Consider the following 23,912-nt stretch of genomic DNA (forward strand, 5'->3'; position numbering starts at 1 on the left):
AGGCAGAGAGGCAGGCAGAGAGAGAGGAGCCTGCTTCCTCCTCTCTCTCTGCCTGCCTCTCTGCCTACTTGTGATCTCTGTCAGATAAATAAAGAAAAAATCTTTAAAAAAAAAAAAAATCGTCCCTGGAAGTTGCTGGAACTGAAGAAAAGCGTGGTCACAGGAGTGCTTTAGAAGAACTTTTTACAGCTTCCTTATACTGTAATGAGAGGACAGACAACTGTGTCCCTTTGACATCCTTTTCCCCAAATCATTAAAAGAAGAAGATGATAAAGCAATGGACACATTTCCCATCTCACCTGAGGTAATGCAAGTCTGAGATCTCTTTCATACAAAGCCAACAGAATTCACAGCCACACACTGCACAGGTCATATGATTACAGCTTCCATCATTCATCTTGATAATGTAAGCACTGCATCGTGGGCATGGCTTGATGTCATCTGCTAAGGGGGGGAAGGAAGATTGGGCAGAAAAATACCCCCAGTTAAACCTAATTTGATTTATTATTCCTAGGAATATATATATATACAAAAATTGAGAAGACAGTGAAGAACTCTTGGCTGAGAATTCCAAATTGTGCAACCCACTTCACTGGGAGGCTGGCTATGTCTATACCTCAGGAATTTTCATAAAACAGATCCTTGTCTCACACTGAGATGCCTATCCCCAAAACTGGCATCTTATACAGCACTTAAGCCACACTCTGAACAAGAAGACTTCCCTAGAGACAAAGATGGTTCTAAGAAAAATGGAATTCCACTAGCCAATAGGCTGGCAGAACTCAAAGCAGAGTTCTGCAGGAAGAACAGTCTGCAGCTTGGAATTGGCTTTAAGTTTTGAAAAAGTTTGGCTCAGAAATTAATTTCTTAGGCTCAGCAGGTAACACTGTGATGTGCTGTTAACAGAACCCACAGACCCCTCCCATGATACTTTCAAATTCAAAACCTAAAAATAATTGGGTATGCTATGTAGCACACACCTAGTAATTTTCACAGCAAGCTAGGAACTATCCTATTAAAATGACAATTTAGGAGATTATGCTGTGCCAGGAAAAAGTGAATGGTAAAATCTTTCCTACCAGCCTCTCCCAAATGACATCAGTGAAATAAAATACATTTATAAAAGGCAATAAACCCACTGACATTTTTAAATGGGTTTACTCTGACTTGCCAAAGTTCCTCCTTTTAAGGTTAATCATTAATCCATACTAATATCATTTCCTTTCCTTAAATCTGTACCCTACTTCCAAAAGCAGTGATGCACTTAAAGCTAGGAGGATAACAGTAGAGGTTTAATACTAATTGTCTTTCTGCTCACAATGAAAGTTTTGAAAAAATCCTTCACAAAAGGACCTAATTACTCTCCAACAGGAGACATATTATTAAAAATATAGAAACTACAGAATTCAATTTTGTTGCATTCCAATTTTATCAATTTAGAGATTGGAAAACCTCCAGTTGTCAGAGAGAAGCTACGTATCAAATGTAATACTGAATGTATTACCAAGTATTTTTGCTCTCTGATCCCAGGAAATACTTGAGTAAAATAATCTCTCCCAGCTTTAGGCTCACATTATGAAATATCAAATAAAGAGAAAAATGAGACAATGCCAACTAATACCTGGTCCAGATTCTTGCCCGTAACTGAGACCTGAAGTGTGCTTGGTCCGTACTCGCAAAGTCTGTGCCCTCTGCTGACGGGCCATATCGCATGTCTGATTTGGATGCCATATTTGCTTGCAGTGGTAGCAGAACTCTGTCTGGCAGCCTTCCCTCTCACAGGTCAGCTTTGGGCAACTGGCACAGCCATAGGCAATAACAGCATAACTGGGTAAGGAAAAAGGAAGAGATACCAGTAAGGTAAGAATGATCGGAATAAGACAGCCATTATTATTCATCACTCCTTACCACTACACATGATAGAGAGAAAAGAGTACACAGGTAACACATAACATAACCACACATAATCATGCCTAACAAACTGTAAAACATATTCTGTGTGAGAAAGTAAATTTCTCCTTGAGATTCTAAAAACAAATCATTTACCTTCTGAAAAATAGGGGAAAATACTAGATTTAGCTGGAATCTAGCATGTATTCAGTCACAGTTTCAGCTACTTTAAAAGGAGTTTACCACAGCAAGTTTCACAAGTAGCAGGGTACAAAACTATAGCTTTTTGATGGTTTGCTACATTTAGAGAGATTAGAATTTGGTTACACTAAAGGACAGAAGATTTGTAAAACAAAAGTATGCAAAACTGAAGTATACTTTTTCATTTTTAAGTTCCACAGTAAAGCTGGTCTGAGCACACACAACACGAGACAATAGCCACAGATGGATTCATGATCAATTCTCCCACTGAAAGCTCATTTTATCTTTCAATTTTTCCCCCTTTTTTAGCTCAAACCTATACCTTGAAATATTTACTTCTTTGACAGGCTCCAGAATCCAAGAATACCATTCACCCACCTTACTAATTAATTCATGATAAGGCTATTATCTCCCTCCCCTTTCTTTTCTCTCCTGACATATTCTTTTTTTTTTTTTTTAAGATTTTATTTATTTATTTAACATACAGAGATCACAAGTAGGTAGAGAGGCAGGCAGAGAGTGACTGAGAAGCAGGCTCCCCGCTGAGCAGAAAGCCCAGGTGGGACTGGATCCCAGGACCCTGGGATCATGACCTGAGCCGAAGTCAGAGGCTTTAACCCACTGAGCCACCCAGGTGCTGCCGACACATATTCTTAGTAAAGATTTGCAACTCAGAATCCATCTGCGCCAACATCAACTGTTTCTTATAATTCACACTAATTTTCCAAGAATTACTCTCTCACAAAAAATCCAATATATTTACAAACAACTAGCCCTTCTGACTAGTTCTAAATATGTCAACTAAGTGTTCAGATTATCCTATCAAGTAAACACTGAAGATTTAAAAAAAAATTAAAAGTAATTTAAAGAAACAAATAAGGGAAAATAGCAGCTGTGAAAAGTTCAAACAAATTTTTTAAATTTAAAAAAATTTTATTTATTTATTTATTTATTTATTTGTCAGGGAGAGAGAGAGAGAGAGAGCACAAGCAGGCAGAGGCAGAGAGAGAAGCAGACTACCCGCCGAGCAAGGAGCCCTAGGCAGGACCCAATCCCAGGATTCTGGGATTATGACTTTAGCTGAAGGCAGCGGCCCAACTGACTGAGCCACCCAGGTGTCCCAAGTTCAAATAATTTTTAAACAGGTCAATGATTGTAGGCTTGGGTGTTGCCATTGGGCTTTTTTTTTTTTTTTTTTTAAAGATTTTATTTATTTATTTGACAGAGAGAAATCACAAGCAGATGGAGAGGCAGGCAGAGAGAGAGAGAGAGGGAAGCAGGCTCCCTGCCGAGCAGAGAGCCCAATGCGGGACTCGATCCCAGGACCCTGAGATCATGACCTGAGCCGAAGGCAGCGGCTTAACCCACTGAGCCACCCAGGTGCCCCACCATTGGGCTTTTTTTATCCCCTATTCCACTTTCTCCTCCAATAGCTAAAGACCTCAAGCAACTTATAAAAAAAGGCTAACAACATATTCTTGAATTTATTCTAGTTTGTTTATTTGCATGTATATTAGGTATTCATAACAGCAACACAATTTCTCAGGTTTATTATAGATTCTGCAAATTGATTTGAGAATGACACTGAAAATATCGATGACATATCATTTGTTATATAATACAGTCTGTACTAAAACTCTTCTCAGAAAGAGCAAAGTGAGAATAGGTCAATGTACGAACGCAAATGATTCATATCCTGTAGGAGTTCTGAGCAAATTTACCCAACCTAGCTGCAAAATAGCTACTACAGATAAACAATGTTTCTCCTAAAGAAAGTGACCTGCTTGCTATTTTGTGTTAAATGGGAAAGGTACTGGATGATCTCAGTACCTTACTTAAGTCAATTGCTGAGGATACAAATTACATAGACAGGAAGCCTTGAACATTTCCTGATCTATTCCTACTCATCTGGTAGGAGTAAATATTTATTAACAGTTTTTTTTTTTTTTTTTTTAAAGAATACTTGACAAGATTGATAATGTCACTTTTGGGTGTGGAATTTGATTCCAAGCAAGTAAAATAATCCTAAATACTCATGAACCTGCAACGATCTATTACCATGACACAGAATTACTCAGGGCACTGAGACTTGGCATTCCTGTTTTGGGGCACCTGGTCTGGGCTCCTTGCTCCTGACTCATACTGCATGACACTGAGCTAATTTAAATCTCCAAGCCTTAACCTCTATCCCAAAAATGGAGGCATAGGTGTTTGCCACCTTCAAGTGTAACCATATTCAAAACTGCATTTGAGATCTTGCCCTGAAAGGTATGGTATAAAAACACAGCACATTTTAATCCTACTTTTGGCCTTTGCATAATCTACTCCTTCTACCTAGAATGCTCCTTCCTTTCTTCTTGCCCTGGCAAATACTTACCCATTTAAGAACCAGCTCAAATGTCATCTTCCCTATAAAATCCACTTAACCTCTCCAGATAGCTTGTTGCTTACTTTATGTCTTATGTACAATTACTTTATACTACTTATCACATTATACTGTAATTATCTGTCTATATGTGTGCTTCCCCAACCAGACTAGACTCAAGGAAAAGTACCACCCATGTTTTAATCTTTAGAGTCTAGCATACTGATTCATGTTCAAATGAATGATAGAGACTCTATCTATTAGCTTTTTTATTTTCCCCAGGCCATTCTAATTCTTCTCCTGGGCCTACCCTAAAGCAATCTTTAAATCTTACTAATGTATCCACTGGTTTACTATGTGCCAGGGACTATAACTTAGACCTCAAATTTTGTCTAAAATTTTAGGAGCAAACTCCTAAATTCTGAATGGGGTACTCTTCCCCAGGTAGTTGAAAAAAATTCATCCTTGAGACCAAAACTGCCTTGACAATCTTGTTCCTTCTTTTCCCTGACCTACCCTGGAGCCTCTCTCCTACCCTGCTCTTAGCTTAACCAAGCATTCAGGTTTGCTAATTAGAAGCTAAGCAGAGAGAAAGAAGAAGCAGCTAAATAGGAGATGAAAATTACATGCTGCTAAAAAAACCCCGATGTATCATTTTCCTTCCCCTTAAGTTTATATAAATTTATTAATTTTGTTAATTTCCTAAGTATTCAGAAATATCATAATATGTGACAGGCTAGACCACAGTATTAACTAACTTCAGCCCTGGAGAAAAAAAAAAAAATCCATTATGAATTTGATTATGCTTTCATGGACCCTAGTAGTTACAAATGTGTTCCTAAATAATGTTTGAACTTTCTAGCTCTCGGCCACATAACTTCATTTACAAATGGACCCCGAGCACGTGTAAGGGTAGTAGAAATACGACAAATGCAAGAGACTAATATCTGGTCTCCTTATTCCCCACTCCAATCCAAGTTCCAACTTCAGAAGGTTATCTATCATTACGTAACTCTTTTACTTAAAATCCTTCAACAAAAAAGAAAAAAAAGTCTTTCAAACCTAAACTTCTTTGCATGGCTTAGATAAGTCTATCAACTGGAGTCCAGTCTACCTTTTCAGATTGATCTCTAGTTACTTTCCAGATCATGCTCTCCATATTGTGTATCGAGAGATGGATCCAAACTAGATTCTACTACTATATTTTTATACCTCTATGCAACTGCAAGTACAACTGCAACTGCACTTGCTCAAAACACTCTAGATTAAGATTTTTTTTTTCTCTACTTGCATCATTGTTTGCCTGGTATGAATTCCTACTTACATTCTTCAAGGCCCAGATCAAATATTACCTCCACTGTGAAATCTTTCTTGACACCATCATGTAAAATCTTTTAACTACCCTCTAAGAGCATTTGTGTTTTCTTTAATATGTATTATATTGCATTTATAATCTGTTATCTATATCTATTTAATCTCTTCTAACACCTCCCTGTCAAGAGGACCATATCTAAGTCCTTTTTGTAATATCCAATATTCACTTAAGGTTCATCACTATTTAATTCTCAAAAGTGTCTACTGAATGATCATCTGTCTGTCCTCTTCTTGCCCTCCACCCTCATTATCTGTTTCTCTTTCAAAAAATGTGCTGTTCATTTTCTTTATCTACCTTATCAAAATTCAACTATCCCATTCTTCTGGGATCTAACTGAAAAATTTTGTTCACAGAACTGTAGAAAAAGGGATGCCTGGGTGACTCAGTTGGTTAAGCATCTGCCTTTGGCTTGGGTTATGATCCCAGAGTCCTGGGATTGAGTCCCACACGGGGCTCCTTGCTCAGCAGGGACCCTGCTTCTTGCTCTGCCTGTTCTGCCTATAGCTCTCTCTCTGTCAAATGAATAAATAAATAAATAATCTTAAAAAAAAGGATTGTAGAAAAAGTTGGAATATGGATAACCTAGGCTAAAGGAACTCTCAATCTATTCAGAGCACAAGATTCACTGTTAAATAAAGACACTAACAGAAGCCAGTGTAACTGTACAGACTGACTGTTAAAGGAGTTTAGAAAACTGTAAATAGTCAGGGAAAGTGTCAGTGTAAGATGCCACAGAAAAAACAAAAACATGTTTCCTAATGATTTAAGTTTGGGAGATTTAAAGAATTACACTGCTTATTAGCATTACCAAAATTTACTATACTGTATATTAGCATGTTTAAAACATCTAAAAGCTCAGAAATAAATTTTGTTCAATCCAATACTTCCCAAGCTTATTTGATCACAAGATGTTTTCCTTTCCAGGATTACCAAAATATACATTGGAAAATATCAATGTAAGTGGAAAAAAAAAATCTGACAAAAAAAGATGGTAGGAGATGGTAGGAGACTGTAAAGGGGTTTAAATTATAAGGGTAGATCATATAAATAATCAGTTCTTAAAGACATAAGAAGTCACTTTATAGACAGGTATGAACAGTTTGAAGCACGGGAATGATAGAAAACGTTCCACATTAGAACGATACACTGGCAAATATGGGAAATTATATGGAGCTGGAATGCAGATGGGCAGGTGCAGGGATGGGGATAGAGTGAAGAGTTGTGAAATAGAAGGTACAGAGCTAAATTAAGAGATGTCTAGATCACATATATCTCAATTTTTAAAATGTCATACCAGAGAGAAAGAAAGAGAGAGAGAGAGGATGTAGGAAGGCTTCAGAGGGGAAAATAACCTCCTTTTTCACTGACTGAGAAATTTATCTTGCTCAAGGAGCTGTTCCCTCATAAGTGTGCTAGAGATGAACTGAAGCTTCTGTTCATGGGACAGTCTAGTCCAGTTGTCCAGGAAGGCCAAAAGCTGATAATACCTGTTTGGGTCAGGTAGGAGGGGGTACTGTAGGAGAAAGTGCCAGCAAAGAGAGGCTGGAGTGGTGGACTTGCACAAAGAATTGAGGTCAAAACAGCTTTATCTCCTATTCATCTGCACAAAAGATCTACCCCTGCACACCAAGAAATTTTCTGTTGCCTCCTTTGCTCATCCCTCATAGAGATTCTGAAAGTGTTTAAAGATTGGTAAGAGGGTACTTAAGAGGAAAACATTATAGGGTCGCCTGGCTGGCTCAGCGGGTTAAAGCCTCTGCCTTCAGCTCAGATCATGATCCCAGGGTCCTGGGATCGACCCCTGCATCGGGCTCTCTGCTTAGCAGGAAGCCTGCTTCCTCCTCTATCTCTCTGCTGCCTCTCTGCCTACTTGTGATCTCTATCTGTCAAATAAATAAATAAAATCTTAAAAAAAAAAGTCTTAAAAAAAAAAAGAGGAAAATATTATATATTTATATGTTGTGGGGGTTTCTGAGAAGACTCATGCTTAAGCAGAGACTCTAAGGGGTATCAACCGCACCATTTATTAGCTGTGAGACATTGAAGCCCACACTAACTTCTCTGAACTGGTTTCTCCTTTATAAAATGGGTTTACCACCAACATCCACCTGTATGAAACTAAAATTATTCCTGAATGACCTTACAGTCTGAAGATTACAAAGAACTACAAAAATATCAGTTATTTGTATTTTGAGTTAATTTTATCTCATTTGAAAATACATTTTAAATATATTTGGTAAGGGCTGCCTGGGTGGCTCAGTCATTACGTGGCTGCCTTTGGCTCAGGTCACTATCCCAGGGTTCTGAGATTGAGCCCTGCCAACCGGCTCCCTGCTCAGCAGGAAGCCTACTTCTCCCTCTCCCACTCCCCCTGCTTGTGTTCTCTCTCTCTCTCTGTCTCTCTCTCTTAAATAAATAAATAAAATCTTTAAAAAATATATACATATATATACTTGGTAATATTGTAGTTAATAAACAGTAATGTAAGTGTTGCCCCACTGAAATTGATTCTATTTATGAATAAAATAAGATCATATTCAAGTATGGGGAAAAAAATTCAAGACCCTGCTTATAAGATTATTTGTAAACAAATAATCTTTTAATATATAGTGTTCTCATTATCATAATCACAGTGAAACTAATGGCCAGAACTCTGTAAGACCACTTACATGCCCCCTTTCACCCTGCCAAATACAATTCTTCTTCTTTTTTAAAATTTTTTATTTTATTTTATTTTTTTAAAGATTTTATTTATTTATTTATTTATTTGACAGACAGAGATTACAAGTAGGCAGCGAGGCAGGTACAGAGAGGGGAGGGGAGAAGCAGGCTCCCCACTGAGCAGAGAGCCCAATGCCGGGCTCCATCCCAGGACCCTGGGATTATGACCTGAGCCGAAGGCAGATGCTTTAACCCACTGAGCCACCCAGGCGCTCCCTTCTTCTTATTTTTTAAAAATATTTTATTTATTTGAGAGAAAGAGAGGGAGAGGGAGCATGAGCACAGGTAGGGGCAGAGGGAGAAGAAGACTCCCCACTGAGCAGCGAGCCCCACCCTGACGATTATATACACATACACACAGAACTAAGGGAGTTCTTGATAAATTTGGCTGTAAGAACTTCATCTGTGAGTAAAGAAAAGATGGTCAGGTACAAGAAGAAGAGATAACTAGGGATTACACTTACTGCTCATCCACGATTTTTTACACATTTACACAGAAGAATAGGACAGTTTGACTAAAACAAAACAAAACAAGCTGTTTTTCTCCCAGCATTAAAGAGAGGTGGCAAAACCATTGGCCACATCCCTAGGGAACTCAGATACCTGTTTGGAAAGTGACAGAATTTTAGAGTTACTCCTGATTTACCTACCACCTCCAAATGCAGACCTCAAAAACACTTTGCAAACATTAAGCTTCTCAAGTCAGGAAAGGATTAGGCCTATTTCAGATAAGAAAAATAAACTAGATAAGAGGCTGTGATGCAAAAAGTATCAGAAAAGAAACTAGATTTCCAATCCATGGCTCTCTTAAACTTGTCCTTAGGCTGCATTTGACAAAATGATATAAACAGCAGTATCACCAATAATGCCAACAAGTGCATGCTTTTTAAAAAGAAAAGGTTGAGAGTAAAGACTATTGGCCTTGGTTGGAGTTAAGACCAGTGTTTCAAGCCTGGTTCCACCACCCACTAGGTATATGACCCTGAACAGTCACTCAGTGTATTTAAATTTCAATTTTCTCATCTGTAAAACGAAATCAAATCTATCTTACAATGTTGTAAGGATTAAGTTAAATTATGTACTCCTGGTACATGGATACTTGGATGCCAGCTTGCTTTCTTTCCACAGACTGCGCCTTCTTTAAACCCACAGATAACACATTAAAAAATATATAAAATTTGTATCATGCTTTTAACTAATAAAAAAAAACCTCTAGATGATACTAAGCCAATACGTGGCTACAATAAGAAATGGCCTTAATTCTTCATTAACTTTTAGTAATGGTTTACGTTGTCACCACAAAGATGATAAATTAATTCCTGTCCGTTTTTATTGTTGTGAGCAAAGACAGTCATTGACTTTAGAGAAATAAAAACAAAAAGGGAGATTTTCCAGAAAGATAATCAGCAATGCCACATTTATCAGCCAAAATTCAAGGAAAGACATCTCAAAAAGGAGTTAATATACTATTCCAAAATTAACCATACCGTGTTTTAAGTAAATATTCCTTTGGTTCAGAAAATAGACCAATAGTATCTGTAAAACCTATCATATACATTAGCCTCCTAAGGCCAGTGAGATCACCAGGCCACCAGATGTAAGAACCTACAAGGTTGTTTCCAACACTTATTAATTGAAAGTGAAAGTGATCTACCCTAGACAAACACCATACCTTTGACCACAACACTTCAAAGTAATTTAGAAACCCCATCTCAGAGAGGTTAAATAACACACCCATCTCTAAACAAGTCTGGCAGAGTAGAAGACAGAAGTTAATTCTTCTTACTCTCCTAGACACTCTTAAAACAGCTTCTTTTGAAAGGGACAAATAGTAGCATCATGGAAATCTTAAAACAGGCTTGGTATATAGGCTACAATTAAAAGCCCTTAACTCCTTTGAAGCTTTGGCCCATCCAGCTTTTTTACTGGCATTACACTCACACACTGCAAGGAGTCCCTAGCATCTTTCTGTCCCCAAAACAACACACAAGAATAAAATGATCTGCCCAAGGTCATAGAACTGGTAAGTGGCACAGTCTCTCCCTCCCACCCCCGAACTTCCAGTCACTCAGATAAGCTCTTCCCTGCGGCATGCAGCCATTCATGGGATGTACTGACAGTAACAATTTTTTTTTAAGTGGTGGGAGAGTGGTCTCCACTGAGTACTTTAGATAGTAAAATCTGGTGGTATTCTGTCTCTGCACATAATGCATAGTCTCTCTCACTGACCTTAAAAATTCAGGATACATAGTGCCTTAAAAAGACTGTTGTCAAGAACTCAAGATCAGAGGGGCTGGGGAACACATTTTCTCCTACCGTGTCAGCGTCTGGGCATCCTTCTTCTCAGTGCCCCATTGCTTCTCTGGACAAAGAAAGGGTCCGTCCACTCCTCACCCTGACCAAGGCAGCAGTGTAAGAACCACATGGGGCCTCCCAACAGCTTGGCACAGAAGGCACACAATGGCCAGGGTGCCCCAGAGCTGCCAGTGAGCTGTCCTTTCCCCCTAGTGATATTTCCATCACCTCCATCCCAACTTTCAGCAGCTGTGGTCAGGAAGCACACACCGTCTCCGGCAATGCTGCTGAAGTCTGCCCCTGGCCAAAGGGACACACCCCTCCGAATGCTGTGAGCCCCTCAGAATATTCTCATCTCTTCCTTTGCCAGTTAATCCCCTCCCCGCCCTCATTAAGACACGGCCCCTACCTCTGGACAGAGGGGCGTGCACCCCATCTAAAAGCCTCTCCCTGCCTCCTGATGAGATGGACAGCTCCTTTCCCCTCACACAAGGCTCAGCCCCACCTCAAGCCCAGGGGCAGGGCCGGTGGCGGGTGCCTTCCCCCGCTCCCCTGGCCTTGCGGACTGTGGCCGCTTACCAACCAGCCGCAGCTGCCGCCTTCTCCTCCCTCCCGCAGCTCAGCCCTCACCTCTCCCTCAGTGCTGGGACACACACACGCACACGCTGCCCCGAGGACCGCTTCCCCGGGTCGGCCACCCGCGGGATGGGGGTCCGGTCCCCGGACCCGGGTCCCCTCCGCCGCAGCCCCTGCCCCGGCGGCCACGCCCCCGCGCTCACCCGCAGTCGGGGGCCGGGCACCAGCGGCAGTCAGGGTCTGAGGCCAGGTAGCGGCGCAGCATGAACTCCTCGTACTTGTGCATGAGCGGCGGGTCGGCGAGCAGCAGGCGGATGTCGTGCGGGTTGAGTCGCTCGCTGCACTCGGGGCAGCTGATGGGCACCCGGCTCTCGCTGATCTCCAGGCGCAGGTAGTGGCGGAGGCAGTCCCGGCACGAGCGGTGCGGACAGCTGAGGAGGCGCGGGGCCCGCTCGGGCGGCAGCCGCACCAGGCAAAGCGGGCACTCCACCTCCTCCGGGCCCGGGCCGCCGCCCTCCGCCGCCTCCTCATCCTCGAACCCGGGCCCGGCCTCCGCCGCGGCCTCCGCCTCCGCCTCGGCGGCCGGCTCGGTGGGCAGCGCCTCGGGCGGCGGGGCCTGGGCCGCGACCGAGACCGGGGCGGGCGGCGGCGGCGGCGCGGCCGGGGGCGGCGGCTCGGCCTGCGGCTTGGCTCGGGCGCGGCGGCCGCGGGCCGAGGCGGAGAAGACACTGTGGAAGGTGAGGCGCCGGCGCCGGCCGCCGCTGCGGCACTTGGGGTCGGGCGCGGCCGCGTGTAGAGATGTAGAGCGCGGCGATTCGGAGTCCTTCTCAGAGCCCATGGCCCCCAAAGGCCGAGGAGCGAGGGGCGCCCAGCGCCGCCACAGCTCCCGCCTCAGCGCCCCCTCAACCGGCGCCGCGACCGCCGCCGCCTCAGCCGCCCTCCCCGAGATAGAAACCGAGCGGCCGCGTCGAAGTGGTTATAAAGCCTCCGCCCCGCGCGCCGCTGCCCACTGCGCAGGCGCTTCGCTGAGACACCTCACAACCCGCACCGCCCCCCACCCCGCCTTGCGGAAGGGGGCGGTGTTGGGCGGGGCCGAGAGGAGGGGGCCGGGCGTGCTGGGGCGGAGCTCCGCCTCCCGGTCATGGGGTTTCAGAGGAACCATCTTGAGTAGGCACCAACCCAACTGCTTTTGTTGGCGTCCTTTTGGAGTTCCGTCACCCTGACCGTCTTCATCCCCAGGGTGGAGATTTCGGTTTGCCTTTCCTCGTGGACGGGCTGATTGCTCCTTACAGTAAATGAAGCCGAGGTTACTTCATCTGTAAAACAAAGGCAAGGATAGATCACATGGTGATTCCCAACTGGGCCACTTTCCAACACTTCTTGTTATTTAAATTAACAGCATTAGTTAATAAAGAATAGGGTCATTAAGCATCTACAAAGTGGGGGCACCTGGGTGGCTCAGTGGGTTAAAGCCTCTGCCTTCGGCTGTGGTCATGATCTCAGGGTCCTGGGATACAGCCCCGCATCTGGCTCTCTGCTCAGCAGGGAGCCTGCTTCTCCTCTGTCTCTGCCTGCTGCTCTATTTGTGATCTCTCTCTCTGTGTCAAATAAATAAATAAAATCTTAAAAAAAGAAAAGAAAAAAGAAAAAAAAGTTCTACAAAGTGAAAGCATTACTAGATAAGACAGGGTCCTCTATCCGCAAGGGATTTACAGAATAAAGCGCGAATTCCTTAATCTAGCATTCAGTGCTTTCTCTGAACTAATAAACCGTATTGCCAGGCCCATCTCCCACTCTATCCTCCTGTTGGCTAGGTTATTTACAATTTGTGGAAGGAGGCCGAGCGCTTTTTCCCCCCTGGAAGTGTCTTCCTTGTGCTATAGGCAGGCTTCCTGATGGGAGGCAAACATGCGACTACAACAGCAACAGGCATGGTCCCTTAGGGTTGGGTTGAGTTGCACAAAACTAAAGAAAAAAAAACTTAAAATAGAAATTTCTTTCTTTTCTTCTTTCCCCTCCCTCCTTTTGCCCTCCCTCCCTTCCTCTCTCTCTGTCTCTCTCTTTCTTTCTTGATTTTATTTGACAAAAAGAAAGAGAGAGCACAAGCAAAGGGAGTGGATGTGGAGCTCAATCCCAGCACCCTGGGATCATGACCCCAGCCAAAGGCAGATGCTTAACTGACTGAGCCACCCAGGCGCCTAGAGATTTATTTCTCTCTTCACCAAAAAAGGAGGTAGGAAGTCCAGGGCTGCTCTGGTACACTCAGCACTTGGTTTCCAATCTTCAGGTCACCTCATTATGTTCCACCTTTGGAAGCAGGGAGGAGAAAGGGGGAAAAGTGCACCCCCTCTTTTTAAGAGAGGGCCTTGGAAGTCCAACACATTTTTGCTTACATCTCATTGGCCAAGGGATAGTCCCATGGCTATACTGAGAAATGTAGTCTTTTAATTAGACACAAAGTACCCAGCTAAAAATAGGGGCTCTGTGATTAACAGAGAATGGTAGAGTGGATACTGGAAGGTACCAGATGTCTTTCTCATGGGTGGCATGTAAAACCACAAGAAAGTTCCCCAGGAATAAGCCCTGAGAAACTTCAAACTTTGGAGGTAAAACAGTGAAAGAGGAGGCAGCAAGGGAAACTGAGAAGCAGGGGCTGTGAGAGAAGAAACACCAGGCAGGTGTGATATCACAGATGGCAAGATAACATGTTTCCAGGGGGAGTGGTCAATTGTGACAAAGGCTGCTGAGAAATCAGGAAAGAATAGAGAAGTGACCACTGGATTTGGCAAAACCATGGGAGGGGTAATGTTTCTCCTCAAATGGGGAGGTTTGATACTTGATGGCTAAAACAATTAATTTCTGTATATTGGTCAGAATAGGCTAGGCTTTTTTGAAGTAACAAACAACCCAAATAGCTCAATGGCTTAACATAACAATGGTCTGTTTTTCCCTCACTCAAGCAAAACTGGATATGGGTTCAAGGCACTTTCCAAGATACATATCCTCTACTCCATAGGGTAACTTAGAGATCCAGGCTTTTCCATCCTCGCCTCCACAACTTCCACACAAGGCTTTCAGGATTGTCTCAGTAAGGGAAAGATTGTTGGAGGGTTGTGCACTGGCAATTAAATATTCCTGGAAATGGCACTCATTACTTTTGTTTAGACTATTACTTGGAACTTATCATATGAGCTGCAAGCAACAGAGACTAGGAATTGTAGGGGGGGATCCATGGACTAGTTAGTAAGCAATAATATCCAAGCCACAGTTCCCTGTAATTGTGTTTTACTCTATCCTTAGTGCCACATGTCCTGATCAGCTGCGGTGCCCCCTTAAAGAAGGTGTGTGCCCGTGGCAGGGACGAAGGGTGGGGGAGAGGGCTGCCTTGTTCCTTGGGTCAGATTGTGTTGAAGGAGATAGCGATCCCCTGATTCCAGGCAGACCCAGATAGCTTTTAGGTGACTCTCCCTGCACAGCTGTCAGAATCCACGCTTGCTGAAAAGCTCAATTCACTGAATGCTTGTCTTGGCACTGGCACGAAAACAAACTGCCTCAGCTCTAAGCTGCCACCATCCGTGTTTGGCAGAGAGCTGACCTCTCATAAATGCCACTGAACTTTGCAATGGCCCCATTTCTACTGGGTTTTCTTCCCTCCTGGATCCATCACCCTTGAGTTGAGGGACTAAAGCAATTCCTCCCACATTTTTTTTTCCTGTGTCCCCACTTGGTTGAAACTGAGTAGTGACTCAGGGAGATGGCATGAGAGAAAGAAGGGTTCTTACTCATCTATTCATCCATTCAGTAAACATTTAGGATACTTTGTGCAAGGCTGTTAGACACAAGGGTCATGGAGAGGAACACTGTCGCCTGATGACGGTTACAGACAAGAATGCGGGTTATTGGGATACTGGGTGACAAAGACATGTACAAAAAAGAAGGTATGTACAGAGGAAGGCATGGCAAGACTTGTGGTCAGGGCTGGCTTTCCAAGGAAGAACCCTTTGAGCTTGGTCTCCATGGATGAGTAGGAGTTGACATTTTTAAGTAGGGGAAAGGGCAGAGGGAGCCTGGAGGAGAGGCAAAGGAGGAGACACAGGATTGGTCTGAGGAAGCGTGGGCAGTGGGGCATGACAGGAGTAGAGAATGTCTGAAAGGATGTGAGAGAGAAGAGAGACTGGAAAGTTTCTGTGTTAGGACTCCATCAGATGCAAGGAAAAGAAGCCCAACGTGAACTGGTCTATGCCAAAAAAGGCCATTTTGGGGCTCATGCAACCCTTTGAGACAAGTACTCTAGCACCTGGGCCCAAGGACCAACCCTATCCAGGGAGCTACCTGCCTTCCTCCAACTTTCAACTTTGCTTGTCTGCCTGGCAGCTCTTCCTCTTCCTTCTCCTCCTTCTTTGAATTGTGGTCAAGTGTACATTATACAAAATACTACTGTAACCAATTTTAAGTGTGCAATTCAGTGACGTTAAGTATATTCACATTGTTGGTGCGCCTGGGTGGCTCAGTAAGTTAAAGCCTCTGCCTTCGGCTTGGGTCATGATCCCAGGTCCTGGGATCAAGCCCTGCATCGGGCTCTCTGCTCAGCAGGGAGCCTGCTTCCTCCTCTCTCTCTGCCTGTCTCTCTGCCTACTTGTGATCTTTGTCTGTCAAATAAATAAATAAAATCTTTTAAAAAATGAAAAGTATATTCACATTGTTTGTGCAACTTCCAGCACCACCATCTATCTCCAGAACTTTTTTTTATCTCTCAGACTAAAACCCTATACTTAGGAAACAATAGCCGACTCTTCTCCCTACCTTGGTTTTTCAGGCCACTTGCCTCTCCAGGCTGGAACTGTGCCCAACAGCTATCCCCAGCTCACGCCTCCTAGCTTCCTAACCAGAGAGATGAGAAATTCTCTTCCCTTTGTTCCAAATCCTCCAAATCCTTCAGGAGGATTCTGATTGACCAGGCTTGGTCACATGGTCACTCACAAATTTGATCGGGGGCTGGGGGCATGGGGTGCCCAAATTGATAGTCCCCACCTGGACCATATGGTTGGACCAGGGGAGGAGCAATTCTTGTGTTTTCAGAAGAAGGGAGGGGCCAAACATGACCAAGTGAAATATGAACCATTCACCAGAGGTAGGTTGGGGCCAGGTCATTAGAAGCCTTGAATGCCAGGCTGAGGACCTCAGCAGGGCACTGTGGAAACATTTTGATCAAGGAAAGCAATATATACAAGAAGTTGGTCTGCAAAATCTGCTCTTTCTTTATTTGAGACTCTATTTTTTTTTTTTAAAGATTTTATTTATTTATTTGAGATTAGGCAGAGAGGCAGGCAGAGAGAGAGAGAGGAGGAAGCAGGCTCCTGCTGAGCAGAGAGCCCGATGCGGGACTCGATCCCAGGACCCCGAGATCATGACCTGAGCTGAAGGCAGCGGCTTAACCCACTGAGCCACCCAGGCGCCCTGAGACTCTATTTTTGAGCTTTCTCTTGCCTTTCAAGGTTATTCTAAAAGCTAATTTTAATCAGATGTCACCTGAATACTGACTGGGCCCCAGCTCCTTCCCCTGGCCTCAGAAGTGACCTCTACCTCTTATGACCCCTACACTTTCCCTCTGGATCAAGACTGATGAATGCCACAAGTCCAATGTGGGTCGTCTTCTGTCTCCAGGTTTCCTGGCCTCCCTTCTCCCTACCTGCTTCAGTGAATGGCCTCCCCATTCAGCTGGAAGTTCTCCTATCCCTAGTCTGTCCTCCAACCCCCCACATCCAAGTCCAATTTACCTCTAAAGTGCTTATAGAAACTTACCTGGCTACAGGCCTCATTATTTCTCTTGCCTGGACTTTGGCCCCAGTCCCTCAATTGGTCTCTTTTGCAAAGCCACCAGCTCATGTCAATCCCTTCTACAGTTCCCACTGCCAGTCCCATCTCCTGCCATGCTTCTTAAAATAGAGCTGTTTGGCTTTTTTTTTTTTTTTCTTAAAGTAATCTCTGTACCCAATGTGGGGCTCAAATTCATGACCCCGAGATCAAAAATCATATGCTCTACCAACTAAGCCAGCCAGGCACCCCTTAAAAATATGGGACACTTCATAAATTTCCATGTCATCCTTGCATGCATCCATGCTAATCTTCGCTGTATCGTTCCATTTTTAGTGTAGGTGCCACAGCGAGCACCATTGGGCGTTCTTGATCTAAACATGTTCCAAATTACCAAGTTTTGTCTCCTTTGCAAATGCTGGTCCCTCTGCCTGTTATGCTTTTCCTATCTCTCTTCACTTGGTGTAATCTCTTGCATGCTTCCAGGCTCATTTCCATGGTCACAGCCACCCTTCTTCCAAATCAGCCCCACCACCCTCTCACCTTTGTGTCTCCCTGGCACAGTGGGGATAACTCCAGTGTCACACCTACTAGGATGACCACATAATTTATGGTGCAAACGCAGGACACTTCTGAGAATGAAAGGGAATGCTAAGATTAATTGCCCTAGTTCAACAGGTGTCAGCTGGTTTGTTCCAGGCAAAGTAGGAGGCAAGGTCACCCTTCTACACCCAGCATTGTTGTAAAACCTGCCACTTAGTGTTTTCATTTATCTCATTCATATCTCTCACCCCTTTTAGACATTACTGTTATCTCCCATTTTTAAGATGAAAATTGGAGCCTCAGAGAAGAGACTTGTGGTCACACAGCCAGAAGGAGGCAAGGCTGGCCTAGGAAGCCAGATCATTTGAGTCTAAACCTTGGACTCTTCTGACTCTGGAAGTCATTATATGCTACCACACCTGATTCCTCCAATGCGAGTCTTACTGTCGAGGTTGGTCATGCTCGGGTCCCTCCAGATGAAGGGGGAAGGTAGAGATGGTGTCTTGTTCATCTTGTGCACCAGCTCTGCTCAGGGGCTAGTCTAGAAGGCCACAGTGCATGTTTATTAACATGTGCAGATTATTTCTTTTCTTTTTTTTTTTTTTAAGATTTTATTGACAGACAGAGATCACAAGTAGGCAGAGAGGCTAGCGGGGGTGGGGGGGTGGGGAGGGAAGAAGGCTCCCTGCTGAGCAGAGAGCCCCACGAGGGGGGCTCCATCCCAGGACTCCATCCCAGGACTCTGGGATCATGTCCTGGGCAGAAGGCAGAGGCTTTAACTCACTGAGCCACTGAGCCATTGAACCACTCTGACGTCCCGATGATTTCTTGAGGATAAAATTGTGTGTCTCATCTTAAAATCTGTGTTCCCCTCCACACTTAGTACCTAGCACAGAACTAGCCATACATCTATTCATTTAATAAAATTTTACCAAGCACCTACTCTGTGCTGTCCTGTGTTGGTGATACAATAATAAGCAAAAAGACGAGGTCCTTGTTCTCATGGAAGCCTGTACAAAAAAGATCACAAACGTATCAGCAAAAATTGGGATACATGCTAAAAGAAAATACTGGATATTGAGGTTTAAGAAATATTTTGGAGATATATTTAATAGGTTTCAGTCAGAGATTTGATGGGGGACAGCAAGATGGACATAGCTATCATGTTTTTGCTTAAAACAGAGATGGGGACACAAAGAAGAAACAGTTTGGGGGAGAAACTGGCTGGTTTAGAAGCGTGGTGTTTGAGGTGTCTGTGGGATTTCTATTTGAATCTTCCCCACGTCCAGCCTATTAACTGATTTCCCCAAAGCTGCAAAATCGTGGCAAGTAACAGAAACCTGCCTCAGCCAGTCCTCACAAAGCTGGCCTTCAGGTAGCACAGTAGGAAGAGGGACAGGTGGGGGAAGGCAGGAGAGAAGCAGAGAAAAGATGTGTTCACGGAGACGATAATCAGATCTCCCAAGCTGCAGAGAGGACCGCGGCGAGAAGCCAGGAACCTGGCAGCGTTTAACGGGGAAGGGGGAGCGCAGCTCCCGCCCTATCCTGCTCTGCGCTGGGCCCGAGCATCCCCTGCGCGCGGGAACAAGGGAGGGGAGGCTTTGCCTGGAAACCCGAGCAGCCCGGCAGGATCGGCTGCGGGAAGGCCAATCGGACTGAGCCTGGGACGGCGCCACGTGACCGGCCTCTTCCCCCGCCCCCCCCTTCTCCGGCCTTCCAGGGAAGACCGGCATCCCCGCCACCCTGCCGCCCCCGCCCCTCGCGTGCCGCAGCGGCGCGGGGGGAGCAAAGGCGAGGGGCCGGGATTCCGCCGCAGTCTGCTGCAGCACCGGGGTGGGGAAGGGGAGGAGGCGAGCTCTATGCAGCCGCAGCGCCCGCAGTGTTTTCCGTCAAGGTCAAGCATATCCATTCCTGGGCAACTCAGTCTCTACATACCCTCCCTTCCATCCTCCGAGCCATTCCCACCGCCGCTGCCACACGCCTGGCCGCAGCATCTCTGCTCCTTTTGGACCACTGCCTCAGCCTCTCGCTGGGTTTGCTGCAGGGGTAGCGCGGGGGGGGGGGGGGGGGAGGGGCGTGATGGGAGGGTTTCTATTCCATCCTGCTCGCAAGCTTCTCAGCTTCTTTTGTCATACGCACACCTCAGGCTGTGCCCCTGCTCCAAACCCCGCACTGGCTCCCAGTGTTCCGTAAGAGAGCATTAAGGGCCTTCAGAACCAAGCCCCAGGTTAACCCTTTCCAGCCCCACCGTCCCCTTTCACCAGAGACCCAGTCCCTCCGGATCCTTTGCGGGAACAGTCATCGCTGCTTCAGTGACTGCTGTTGGTGTGTCTTCTGCCTGGGGTGCCCTTTGTGTATCTAGCAAATTCATGGACCCAATCTGATTGCAATAATGCAGTGGAGGGTGGAAACCGGTCCTGAAATGCCCTTTAGCAAAGGTCACAAAGTTGAAAGCTTACAGGGATCAAGCAGGTGAAGTAAGGCCAGTGGACGAGGACATAAGAAAAACCTGTCTGAAGGGCGGGGATCCTGCTCTCCATTCAGGGCAACATGCTCCTTGGGGGGGAATGTGAGTCCTATGATGCCAGATATTATGAGTTTACAAGAAAAGGCACAAATCCAGATTTTCATGTGTCATCTCTCAATTTTTAAATGTTGATTTTATTTTTTTTTTTAATCCCTGTGGGCCAGATAGAATCCCTGTAGATCCTCAGCACGTGACTTCCTGTCCTAGCAAAGAGAATGGCTTTGGTAGGGAAAATACTTTGAAAAAATGTTGAAGGTGAAGTTTTGCTCTTGAAGCTCTGAGAGGCAGCTGCTGTGGAGGCAACAAGGAGTGGACTAGGATTTGAATTTGTTCCTAAAATGACATGAGATGTTTTAAGCTACTGAGCGCCAGAGAGAATCTACCAGAAACTGGAGGACTGGGTTTGGGAAATGGGTAGGAACCAAGGGTGGAGAGTATGGTGGAGGCCAGTGGGCAGCCAACAGCTAGCCAAGGTCACCCTCCCCCCCAGCATCAAACATCATGAATGATTACAAACATTTCTTCCCATCCTTGTGGGGACTTCCTGAAGGCCCAGGAAGCACCCTGCAGAGCTTTACTTGTGGGGGTGGGGTGGGTGGGTGAGGGGGAGATTAGAGGAGAAGTCAACCCCACCCCCACCTCCAATCTCTCAGGCTTCACACAGTGGGATAATGCTTGGAATGGAAATTTGAGAGCTCCTGAGGAAGAGAGAATTAGAGATGGTAGCTGAGTTTTGGCAACTGTCCCAAGGCTGAGGGTCTGGCGACAACGGGGAAGATAAGGCTGAGGCCATCTTGGGAACCAAGTTACTCTTAGCTCACCCTGAGTTTTTTTGTAGCTATGATGTGATCCCCTTCTCTGTCTCCCATCCCTGGAAACGTTAAAAAAAAGTCTCCAATACTCACTGAGCCTGCCTTGACCGGGGTGTTTGTAGAACTAGTAGAAGGGGCCAAGTTTTACATCTATTTTGGTATAGTGTTGACCAAAGACAGTACAGGCTGAAGCCAGAGCTGGATCAGGAGAAATAAAATCGCACAAGAATTTGCAGTAATCTTGGAGAGGGCTTTGCAGTAGTTACTTGGGCTTATCCTGTGAAGACCTCAAGGGGTCAGGAGGACCTTGGCTGACATCTCACTGACAATAACGGAGAACCAGCTACCATTGACCTGGTGCTTATTTGTGTCAGACACTAGGCTACATAAATACATTACCTCTTTTCTCCCTGCAGTGATTGCATGAGAGAGTCATACTCTCTCCTACGAGACTATCATTATAGTTTCCATTTTACAGATGAAGAAATTAAGGCCCAGAGAAGTGAAGGGACTTTCCCAAAGCCACAGAAATAGAAAAGTGGACCGACCTGCTCTCCAGCCGATTGCCACCCCCGCCCCACCCGCGAAAGAAATCATCGTGTCTGCACTCACCAAGCACACAGTGGGTGCTGAGTACATGTTAAATCGATTTGTCTAAGGAAGGCGAAAAGCAGTGCCCTTGACAGTCAGATCTTTATGCCCTTGGGCAAGTCATACACCCTCTCTAGGCCTAGGTTCCACCTGTGGAATGGGAATTATAATATGGACCCCAGGACTATTGTGGGATTTACACGAGACCAAGTCATAGAATCTCTGTAACTTGCCATACATCCAGCAGCTGTTGTTGCTGCTAAAGATGAGGACAGTGGGAAATGAGGAAGGAGCAAGGAAGGAAACCAGGATCTGGAAGTATGAGCACTGTATCAGCTCAGACGGGAAATTCTCAGGAGGCCCCACCAGTTTGCAGTTTCTAAGACTACTGTGTCTTTATTCATTCATCATTCCTGGAACATTTACTGTGTGCCAATGCTTGATCTCATTTCATTAAAAACTCTGTTTCAGTGTGCTCCCAGCTCGGGTGGCCATCCTAAGGACAAGGCCATCTCACCTGCAGATACAAGCCATGTGTGAGTCCAGGGAGCTCCTTCCGGTGCAGTTCTGGCCCTGGTAGTGGGTGGCAGCGAGCACAACTGCTGGCCTGGCCACAGATTGTGTGCCATCGGGGCTGCCAGGGGCCCTGAGGTGTGTACCAGCCAGCCCTTCCTCACCATCTGTGATGACACCAAGCCTGCAGCAGCGACCATACCATCTACAGGATGGCCTACCGCTGCAATCCTGGGCCAGCCCCCGCTCTGCTTGGTGGCCTGGCTGGAAGAGGACCAGCAGGTTCCCCAGGGCTGGTGGAGTAGCAATATGCCAGCCACCCTCCCGGGATGGAGGAAGCTATGTCCAGCCAGGCCTCTGTCGCCACTCTGCAGGATGGCAGGGCGACATCTGCCAGACAGACATGGACAAATGCAGTGCTGGAGGGGGCACCTGTACCCTGCACTGTGTCAGCACCATGGCTAGTTACCGGTGCCAGAAAGGGCAAAGCCCATCTGCAGATGGTGTGCTCTGCCTGCCCAAGTCAAGGACTCCCAGGGAAGCCCCGAACCCTACGACAGGAATGGACAGTGCAGTAGAGGAAGAGGTGCGGACGCTTCAGTCCAGAATGGATGTGCTGGAGGAGAAGGGGCAGCTGGTGCTGCCCCACTGCACAGCCAGGCCTCAAGGGCCCGGGAGCACAGGCTGCCTGACCCCAGCAGACTCCCCAGTTACTCCTTCCAGCAGCTGGACCGCATCGGCTCTCTGCGAGAGCGATCTCCTTCCTGGAGGAGCAGCTGGGCTTCTGTTCCTGCAAGAAGGAGCTGTGACAGACCTGGCCCAAGTCCCTGGCTCTGCCTACCGGGAGCCTGTGCCCACTGAGCTGGCTAGCGCCCCGCCACCCCTGCCAGTGGGCCCATGGCTGAGGAGAGGTACAGGGGCCCTGCTGGCTGGACAGGGTGTTGGGGGCACCTCTGAAGGTTCAGGGCAGGGAAAAAGCTCTGTTTCGTTATGAACAGATACTCAATTAGTTTCATTTTACAAATGAGAAAATGAGGTTAGAGAGATGAGGTAACTTCCCACAAAGAGGACACAGCTGGAAAGTGGCAGAGGCAGGATTTGAACTTGGATCTGGGTGCCTTCAAAACTTTGTTCTTTCTGCTTTCTAGTCAGTCTTTCCTTCGTTCACCAGAATAGTTATCCGGCATTGACCAAGTGCCAGGCCTTCTGCAGCAGCAGGGGATACAAGACCCAGAGAGTCTGAAAGAAGTTTCCAGGCCAAGCTGGGGAGGCAGACAACTCAGTGGATACTCACAACTCAGCATGACATGCTCTCTGCTGGGGGGAGTGTGGTGATAGAAGAGGGGCTGTGGCTGTAGACTTGCCTTTCTCTTTGGCCCATGGACCCCTGAAGCACATCTCGAACTTGGCAAAGGGTCCAAGTCCCCTACTCTAAAGTGAGGAGGAGACACGCCTTCATCCGTCCTCTCTGGGTGGAGGGGATCGTTGCAGTGGGAGCAGACCATAATCAATGGTCCTTTCCCAAAGAAATCCCTCCCAGCCAGTCTCTTCTCTGTCTCTGTGTCTCTGTCTGCATCTTACACACACACACTCCATGATGACAAGAGGTGGGTGATGGGTTAATGTGGGTAGATTGAGTTTCTCCATCCTTTGGCATGCCCTGCCCAGGTGGTCCTTGGCATTTGTCGG

General features: G+C 45.8%; 1 protein-coding gene, 1 non-coding gene and 1 pseudogene across 5 annotated transcripts in view; 1 reads left to right on the forward strand and 2 right to left on the reverse strand.

Annotated features, from left to right (window-relative positions):
• Positions 1-12,404, reverse strand: part of RNF19B (ring finger protein 19B) — a 26,491-nt gene extending 14,087 nt beyond the window's left edge. For 2 of the 4 annotated variants that reach the window (XM_059377150.1, XM_059377149.1), the window contains exons 1-3: positions 11,627-12,404; positions 1,622-1,827; positions 300-444 (exon numbers count right to left, since the gene is read on the reverse strand). In XM_059377150.1, coding sequence (XP_059233133.1) covers positions 300-444; positions 1,622-1,827; positions 11,627-12,261 — 986 coding nt within the window. In that variant the 5' untranslated portion in view covers positions 12,262-12,404. The remainder of the gene's footprint in view (positions 1-299; positions 445-1,621; positions 1,828-11,626) is intronic. The other 2 variants (XM_059377151.1, XM_059377152.1) reach the window with 2 other exon arrangements.
• LOC132002033 (epidermal growth factor-like protein 7) lies at positions 12,260-23,032 on the forward strand (annotated as a pseudogene).
• On the reverse strand, positions 17,492-17,594 carry LOC132002320 (U6 spliceosomal RNA). The gene has a single exon (XR_009399819.1). It is a non-coding gene; the product is annotated as a U6 spliceosomal RNA (small nuclear RNA).
• Positions 23,033-23,912: the final 880 nt, after the last annotated feature.

Source organism: Mustela nigripes, chromosome 14, assembly GCF_022355385.1.
Source record: "Mustela nigripes isolate SB6536 chromosome 14, MUSNIG.SB6536, whole genome shotgun sequence".
In the NCBI taxonomy this organism is placed as follows: Eukaryota; Metazoa; Chordata; class Mammalia; order Carnivora; family Mustelidae; genus Mustela; species Mustela nigripes.